Raw genomic sequence first — 9,301 nt, 5'->3', positions numbered from 1 at the left:
AGAGGGCGTCGCGAAAGGTAGGTGCTCCCAGCTGCCACTGAAATTACTTATTACTCGAGTGAACGATTCGAGCAGTGCTCGGTGGAAAATAATAATTAAAACAAAACACTAAACTATATCCTTGCTGTAAATCGAACTCAAAGGCATCCAGAGTTACCTAAAGCAGAATAAATCTAGATATATTCACATTCATTACTAGTACCTATGAAGCGACACCTCCGGGATAGACGTCATTTTATGAGAGTATGTTTGTTCACTGCTTCCTACTCTAGTCACTACTGACTGGATATCTTATTGAATCCCTTATCAATATTTGAATCTCAATTCTATCAAACAGCTGAACGTAGCCTATCTGTATTTTCAAGACTGTTGGCTCTGTCTACCCCGCAAGGGATATAGACGTGATTATATGTATGTATCCCTTATCAAACTAGAGGATGGTGCGTAATGGCATATAGCACATAGTCTTCAATGTTGAAGAGTCAGATTTGAGCTTATTGCTTTAATTTTTAAACTTCAGTGCTGGGCCACAAACACCTACATAGTTGTTCGTTTGCCCCATCACAGAAAAAACGTGATTTTCAACAATTTTTACTATTCAAGTAGGTAGGCTCATTTTTTCACATGTTTAGTACAAGTACCTACCATCAATTACCATGAACTTTCACATCGTAAAATGGTGCCCTAAGTTAAAATATCGCAAACGTATCCCTAAAACGTAAATTTCTTACAATGATTTTAAGAAACCTATCCAACGATCCCCTTGGGTACCTATGCAATAAAAAAATTATCTTAACATTACCGTGTTATGTACACGTAGGTAAGCTTCTATGTACATAAATCTTCATCAAGTTTGTTTAAACATTTTACCACTTTGTTTTATGTGTGCATTACGCAAGCAAAAAAGTGCTGAATATCAAAACTGGATGTTACTGGATAATCTATACATATAATAAAACAGTAAAAATATTTTGTCTGTACATTTAGTTTTTTTGACAGACATGGATAGAGGGCCACTTAGATGAATAATAGAAAGCAAACATTTTTTTTTCTGTCTTTATGTATGATTACGCTTATCTCCGAAAGAACCGATTTACTTAAAACTTTCACCAATTGCTTTGTTTTAACTCAGAAAAACATTTAAAGTTTGTTTCATCAAAATCGGTTCACTAAAAAAAGTTATCGTCATTTCAATGAACTCAAGGCATGAGTTTGCCTGCAAATATGTTACGAAATTTAAAATTCAAAGTCAGTTATCATTATCCAACCTATAACATATAAATATAAGTGAAATACAATACAGTACAGTGTAGTTCTCGGCACCAATACAAAAAAGAATAGGACCACTTCATCTCTTTCCCATGGATGTCGTAAAAGGCGACCAAGGGATAGGCTTACAAACTTGGGATTCTTTTTTAGGCGATGGGTTAGCAACTTGTCACTATTTGAATCTCAATTCTTTCATTAAGCTAAATACCTGAACGTGGCCATTTAGTCTTTTCAAGACTGTTGGCTGTCTTCCCCGCAAAAGGATATAGACGTGACCATATGTATGTATAAGTGAAAATCAGTTTGATAATATCCTTATTTTAGTAAAAAGTTTTGGTGTACATTTGGTACTAATTTGTGTGTACATTTAGTATTTTGAATGAAATGGATAGAATTTTTCTTTACATTTTTTGTCTGTATGATCACGCTTATCTCCAAGTACTAAACCGATTTAATTACAACCTTCACCAATTATAGTTTGAACTCGAAATTTACGCGAAGTCGCAGTTAAGAGCTAGTTAGTAAATATGACGAAAGATTGAAAAAATAAGGCATCCAGTAGTTTCCGAGATTTTCACTTTAGTGTTGTTCTGCTAGGATGACATTTGAAAAATTACGCCAGAAATTTGGATATGCATTTGTTCATGACTTAACTGTACCCTGGTTCTCTTGCAACCATCAAACGGCGGTACCGGATATGCCGCGTGTGCCGCAGCAATGAGCGAATACTTACTACGAAACTGCTGTTTGAAAACGCTTTTTACAATGTGATATGGGCCTTATTCCCCGTGTAAATCGCTGTATGAAAAGAAGGGAAATTTATGGTGTATTAAATTCACAACACGTTTTTTTTGATTTAAAAGTTTTATTACGCAATAATTCAAATTTACGCCTCCTTCTTTGTGTCTGTCTTGCCACCGCGAATTCTTCCTGTCCTGCGAGCAGCGATGAGACCGACCTTGCGACCAGCTGAGGTTCCTCTCTTTACAGTGGAAGCCTTACCTGAATAAAAATAAAAGTTAGGTGAATTATTGGTAACCGCAGAATACTATTTTTATTTCTCAAGATTTTCAGAATAGACTACACTCCCTAGGATGTAGTGTTTTGCATATAATTACAGTTGGAGAAAAATAAACACTGTTGCCAACTACTTCCAAAGAGAAGGCGCTGAATTGGTCCTAAAACAAGTGCTAAATATCTTTGTGACAAAATTATTTTAAGGAGCAATGACATATTCTTTTGTTTAACTGATCCATCTACCCCACAAGGGATATAGTCATTATTATATCTGTACATACTAAACCCCTTAGAGCTTTTTAAAACCAATACTCACCGATGTGTTGATGGTTACCACCACCATGAGGATGCTCTACTGGGTTCATGGTAACACCTCGTACATATGGCCAGCAGTTACGCTTCACCTTATATTTATGGTAGGCACGACCAGCTTTTAATATGGGCTTATCGATACGTCCACCGCCAGCAACAATACCTGAAATGTAATAAATATAAATAAGTGTCTGTTGCTATAAAAAATATTTGATTTCTATTAGCAAATTATTATCAGAAAGAGCCTCTGTGTAATCATTGATTCTTCAGAGTAGGTAAGTTGAAAGTCATCATGTCATCTAATGTCAAAATAATACTCAGAACAAGTCCTTGGATTTTTTACTCCCTCGCTGCATTTACCAGTGTCTACCTTTTTTCAACAATGAATTTTCAATTACTTTTGCCCTTTTTATGCTTCCTATATGTATAACACACAGCAGTCTGCATGGTGCTTGCTGATCTTCAACTGACCTTTCACCTTGATTTGTATTTTTGTATGTTTGGAATGAAATAACCACAAAAACTACTGGGCTGATACACATGAAATTTGGCAGAGATACAGAACAGAATTTCCAGATTAACATAATGCTACTTTTGTAACTGTATTTCCAGACTAATGTGATTTTCACTGATTACTCACCAACCATGCCTCTGTTGCTTGATGGGAGAACTTTCTTTGCACCTGATGGCAGTTTAACCCTGGTACGTTTGGCGTCTGGGTTGTGGCCAATGATTGTTGCAAAGTTTCCAGAGGCACGAGCCAGCCGGCCTCTATCACCCATTTTTTCTTCAAGGTTACAGACAATTGTACCTTCAGGCATAGCGCCTACTGGCATCACATTTCCTGTAGACAGTGTAATCATGGTTAATTTACTAAGGTAATTTTTTATGCTTTAATGCAACTTCTTTATTTTTTAACATCAATTATTACTTTTTGTCTTGATTCCATCCCTATCAAAGACTAACTAGGTCAATAAATTAACTACTGTAAGCTTAACCACAGTCAATTCCAATTCTATCATTAAGACAAACAGCTGAACATGGCCTACCAGTCCTACTGGATTGCTAGCTGTCAACCCTGCAAGTGAAACATATAGATGTGCTTATATGTATGTGTATGTATGTATGCAGCTTTTTAGCCAGCATTTTTTTATTGTCTTACAACAACCATACAAAATTGTCTGCTTTCTGTTCCTCTACTTCAGTCTTTCCAAAAGTGGGCGATAACGCCCCCTTGTGGGCGCTGCAGGTCTCAAGGGGGGCGGTAAGAGACCCAGAAAGCGCTAAGACCTAAGCGCCGTTGTATGTTACCTACTGTGCTCAGGTTTTAAGTTGCGGGTTTTAGTAAGTTTCGTTAAGAATTCTCCGTTACTATACATACATATACATTATATACATTATTAGGGTGTCCCAGGCTATAAGGGCGATTTTTTTTTTTTGGGAATTTGGGTACGCATACCCTCTATTTTTTTTCGATTTGACCCATAAGTCTTAAATATGAAGTATTATTGCAATCTGATAATAGTAACCCGTGCCGACTTAGCTTCAAAGTTGGAATCTGAAAGCTAGTATGGAGAAATAGGGAAGAATTAATAAATCTCCCTTAGATTTAAGAACTTAATTTCAATTCAATAAATAAAACATAGTAACATCAGTAAATAGTAATAAGGGCTTTATTTTTCATATTTCCTTTTTAGAGTTTGCTTTTTACAGTCTTGATATATCTGCCTGTGTTCTTGTACTTGACGTAATAAAAATTGTTTCTGCTCCTCTTCGACAGTGATCAAGCCATGAAAGTCTTGCATCAACTTGACTGCTCTTTCAGCGGTATCGTTTACTGCTCTTAAGTTCTGTACCTTCATTTTAGCTTGTTGAAATGAAGCATTATTTGACCACAAAGAAGGAGACTCGTTGAGAAAGCTGTCGTCAAGTTTCAGCCGAGTGAACAATGATTTGCTTTTGGCGGAAACGAAGTCTTCGAGTTTTTTTTCATAGAGTGGGCCACAAAGTTCTTCTTTTGATGGCATGTACCGTTTCCCAAGAGCTGATGAAATCGTATTGGACAAGTTAGTAACCTAGATTAGTCTCTTGGTCTACAGTATCATCAAAGAGAGACAAGATAGACACCTCGTCGGTCAAATACCACAAGTGCTGACAGAACTTCTGTAAAGCTGCCTTTGAGATATTTTTGTCAATTGCCTCGTAAGCCTTCATGGCTTTTAAAAAGCAGGTCCTGGTAAGGAGCATTCACTGCCAAAATATATTGCAGCCAGGGTTTGACGTAAGATGTGACGATGAATAAGCAGACGTCAAGGAGGGCTTCCTTTTCCTTCTTTGCGATTCTGAATTGCGTGCTTAGAAATGATATTTTTAGAGAGTAAATAGCTCTTGCTATCCACCTAGCTTGGTGCATGGCGCCTGGAGGCCGTATCTTAAATTTATTTTCTGTATCACCGCCAAGAAACTTTATTGAAAGCTCTATTAATTCGCGATAGTCGTCTCTAACAATATCTTTAGTTAACTCACTCCGGTAAAACTCTAACAGTTCATTAATATTTGCATCACTCAGACAATGAAGCTTCTCTTTATGACTCTCTATTTTCTCAGAGTTTATGTTTTTCCAGTTTTCTTGGATTTAGTTGAACAATTGGATGTCAGGGCTCGTCGTAATTTGGTTGATTTTAGTTTCGAATACGCCTTTCAATACTAATTCGTATACATGATGGCGACATGCAAATATAAGCATTTCCCTGTCTTATTTCTGTTCCAGGAGCATACAGGCGCCATTAATGCGACCTGTGTTATCACAGGTCGCATTAATGGCGCCTGTATGAAAGCAGTAGTATCACAGCACAGCATCTGCACTTTTGTCTTCAAGATTCCAGTCTAAAAGAGCATTCCAAACAGCTTCTGCCTGTTCACGACCTGAAGAGTTGTCCTATTTAGGTACAGCAAGTAGTTGTTCTTTATCATCATATGTAATAAGTATCTGAAGACGTTTTTCTTTACATTTGCGTGAATCTAAAGCGGGCAACAGCTTCCCATCCCAGTGGACGGTTACAGTATCTGGTACCTTGTTCTGGAAATCAACTTATTTGCTTCTGCGCGCTCTGTTCGCTTTTCCGTACGAACTCTTTGAATTGTTGACTTACTTATTAGAAATTCGTCAATGTTATGCTCAAGAGCTTCAATTGTTGCTTGTATTATATAAACAGAATTCCTCATACTTATCTGACACCGATCTAATGCAGCAACCAATTTTGGAGTTATGAAACTTTTCCTTTCAGAAATATTAGACTCGGGTCGTGTGCTCTCAACGGATATAGGAATTATTTCTTGTGTACTGTTTTTTTCAGAATCAGGTGATGAATCTTCTTGAGGAACATGAGATGAAGTTGAAGGCAACAGAGTTGAAAAGTGTTTAGCACGCCGTTTTTGCTCTTCAATGCTCCTAACTCGCGCCTTTTCTTCTTTTTCGGCCAGTTTTTTGTCTACTCCAGCTAAGTGACCAGGCCGACCTGGCTCTCTCTGTCGCTGTAAGAAGATCCTATCTTCGTCAATCTTTATTAATTGAAGCGCATCGGCATGTGCAATATCAAATAAGTTGTCTTAGTTCGTAACAAAATCTTGTAGACGCTGCTGAAATTTTGCGTCTTTTTAGAATTTTTTTGTAAATCCCTCCAAACTTGGTATAAATTAACTAATTTCTTAACGCAGTTAGGAAAACATTTAGTTGGAATACGTGCCTTTTCCCAATAAATAATTCACTCACGAATAGCTTGATTTGCACTTTCATTTACACTTAAATTCACTTCACGAATATTGTAGAATAGAACTGTGAGTATTTGTCCATTTGAGGGAAGTTTTGAACCAGTAATTTGATGTTTTACGTTCCCTATTAAGAAAATATCCTTTTTTGAACTGCGTAACTCCACCGACATCTTGATTGAAAGAAAACAATGCGTTCACTCATAAAACAAACAAGTAATTACATGAATGTCGGTACGCTCGCTGCCGCGCGCCTAGTAAACAAGTACCAAAATTTCCCGATGTAAGTCGGCACGGGTTGCCGTGGTTCTAAGTAGATGAAATTTTATATACGGTAGTTTTGACATCATTCGTATGCGTTATAAAAAAACAACTTTGATTTTTTTGGGACACCCTAATATACATATATAGGTCACAATAATTAATTAAACTAATTTGAAGTTATAGTGGTTTTTAAATAGGTGAAAAAATGGGGGCGCTAAAAAAATATTTATTCTCAAAGTGGGCAGTAGACAAAATAAGTTTGGGACTCTCTGCTCTACTTTAATGAAACCTAAGCCAGCATCATTATAATCTAGGATAGAAATTTCCATACCAACTTCAAGGGTTGCCTTCTTGCCGCAGTACACAAATTGGCCAGTGTAGAGACCTTCAGGGGCAATAAATAATTCCTTTCGGGTCTTGAACTTATATGGGTCACGGAAGTGTACCACTGCCAGGGGTGCACCTCGTCCAGGGTCATGGATGATGTCCTATAAAAATATACTCAATTAAAAATACATAAAATATTCCACACATACTATATTTAATACAAAAGTTTGTGAGGATGTTTTTATTTGTTTATTCATCAATATTTATACTTTAGGTAGAAAGGTTTTCTTTACAAAGTGTTTAATGAGGTAATATGAGGAACTGAAAAACTAAACTTCACTTTTTCTGAACTGTATTCAATTTCCACAAATATACATAACATATAACTTGTACTTTTTTAAATATGAAAATACAATCAGATGTTTATTATTTTGCTCTGAAATCTGAAAATGTCTGACAATCATCACTTTTTAAGTCAGTTTATTCTCATAGCTTCTTTATATATGGCCAGACAAAACAACAAACAAAAAAAGGTTGCATATTTTCTAGACACAGTAAATACCTACCTGATAAAAATAATTGGAAAAGCATGATAGTTGGTGAACAATAGTAAGTAGGACAGTTATTTAAAAAAAAGAATTAAACATAATTATGCTCATCTTCAGAACTGTTTAAGTTCACATTTGCAAACTAAAACAAAAATATGGAATAACTTTTGCCATTTTACAGATTACAGGTAGGTAGGGCCTACCTAGTTATCATACATAAACAGACAGACGTTTCAGATATTTTTCAGCAGCCTGTGGGTTTAATTGTTCATTGATGTTCATGCTGGAACTACATTCCAAGTGGATTATATGGATTGTGAGACAGTGTACTGCTGCACAGCATTTGCCACATTCTGATCGGGAACAATAAATTAATGATTTGTACTGTACTGATGCAGACAGAAAGGACGAGAAAGTTCCACTTAGGGTTGGAATGAAACCCATTCAAATCAGTTCAATACTACGCTGTTGGATACAAATCAAGAAAATCATCTATAGAAGGTTAGTGGTGTCAATGAGGTTAGTAAGTAAGTTTTATTTACACACCTTTACCACACCCTTTATATATCCATGACGTTCAGCATAATCCAAAGAGCGAAGTTTAGGCGCTCCTTTCCTTTTCTTTGTATGTGAAACGAAGACTGAACCGGCACCTTTACGCTGAGCACGAATCACACGACCCATGATTACAATCCCTCCCTGGAATAAGTGCACACAAATTTAATTTAAAATATTTGTAAATACAGTCGGATGAATAATAGCTCACTACTATTTAATAAATTCTTAATAAATTATAGTCGAATTCATAGCGATATATTAAGATTAAAATTTTTTAGAAACAAACACGTACTCATCAAGAGGTACCACTTTTGAAAGACATTCACTAGTGAAGCGGCCAATCATCTGTCAGTTAGACAGTAATCGATTAAAAAATTCAATCGATTAAATTTATTATTATGCACTAGCAACTTACCTGCAGCTACGCTAGCGCGAATTAAGCGCCACCTACAAAAGAATACAAGGTTTTCGCAGATCCCCCGGGAACTAGTTTTTACCGGGATGAAAAATACATGTCACTATTTGAATTTCAATTCTATCATTAAGCCAAGCAGCTGAACGCGGCCTATTTTCAAGACTGTTGCCTCTGTCCACCCCGCAAGGGATAAAGACGTGATAATACGTATGTATGAAAAATACCCTATGTCCTCCTCCACTCTAAATTATTTTATGCATATAGACATCTGAAATGAGAACTTTACTGATCGAAAATTAGAAAACTCAGTTCAAACTAAGGCGTTGGTAAAAAGACAAATGTCAATGTCAAGGATGTCACTTGACGCTATGACTATTACATAATTTTCGTAAAGTTCGCATTGGGATAAATTATTTTTTTACAATTAATCTTACAAAACACAGTAATATCCCATGTCAGGCTGTGAAAATGAAGAACTTATCGTATATACAATTTGACATGTAATTGACACTTAGCTGACATTTGACTTGCCTCAACGCCATCTAGTGAGAAAAATCTAATAGCCCATCAGTTTTGATTGGGATGGGATATTGAAAACACTTCAACTAAAGCCAGGCCTAAATAGTTTGTGGGGTTCCTAATTTTAAAGTAGTTTAACATTTAGACACAATTTTATTTATTTAACAATTTATTTACATACACTACAACATTATTTTGAACAAAATAAGAAAGATAGTTCCTCCTTCCTAGGTATAATTTGTTGCTAAATACGGATTCCTGAAACACGTAGATAATGTGTTCCAAAAATAATCAAAGTTTTGTC

At 36.1% G+C, this 9,301-nt stretch overlaps 1 protein-coding gene and 1 pseudogene across 1 annotated transcript; both read right to left on the bottom strand.

Annotated features, from left to right (window-relative positions):
• Nucleotides 1-2,120: 2,120 nt before the first annotated feature.
• LOC106138430 (large ribosomal subunit protein uL2) lies at nt 2,121-8,452 on the bottom strand. Its single transcript, XM_013339575.2, has 6 exons — nt 8,356-8,452; nt 8,052-8,204; nt 6,962-7,118; nt 3,239-3,442; nt 2,603-2,761; nt 2,121-2,271 (listed from the first exon to the last, which is right to left on the bottom strand). The coding sequence occupies exons 2-6, from the start codon at nt 8,187-8,189 to the stop codon at nt 2,156-2,158; spliced, it is 774 nt and encodes a 257-aa protein (XP_013195029.1). The 5' UTR covers nt 8,190-8,204; nt 8,356-8,452; the 3' UTR covers nt 2,121-2,155.
• Nucleotides 3,390-5,395, bottom strand: LOC132904359 (uncharacterized; annotated as a pseudogene).
• Nucleotides 8,453-9,301: the final 849 nt, after the last annotated feature.

This window comes from Amyelois transitella, chromosome 4 (assembly GCF_032362555.1).
Source record: "Amyelois transitella isolate CPQ chromosome 4, ilAmyTran1.1, whole genome shotgun sequence".
NCBI lineage: Eukaryota > Metazoa > Arthropoda > Insecta > Lepidoptera > Pyralidae > Amyelois > Amyelois transitella.
Note: the sequence above shows the minus strand (reverse complement) of the source record. Positions and strands in the feature narration are given on the sequence as shown.

Bases quoted from the DNA above. Each gene is read 5' to 3' on its own strand.
- LOC106138430 (XM_013339575.2), bottom strand. From the start codon at position 8,189: ATGGGTCGTGTGATTCGTGCTCAGCGTAAAGGTGCCGGTTCAGTCTTC. The intron at 3,443-6,961 runs GTATGGAAATTT...CACTGTCTACAG, and splicing joins GAAGGCAACCCTTGAAGTTG to GAAATGTGATGCCAGTAGGC. The intron at 2,272-2,602 runs GTGAGTATTGGT...ATTTTTATTCAG, and splicing joins TGGTAACCATCAACACATCG to GTAAGGCTTCCACTGTAAAG.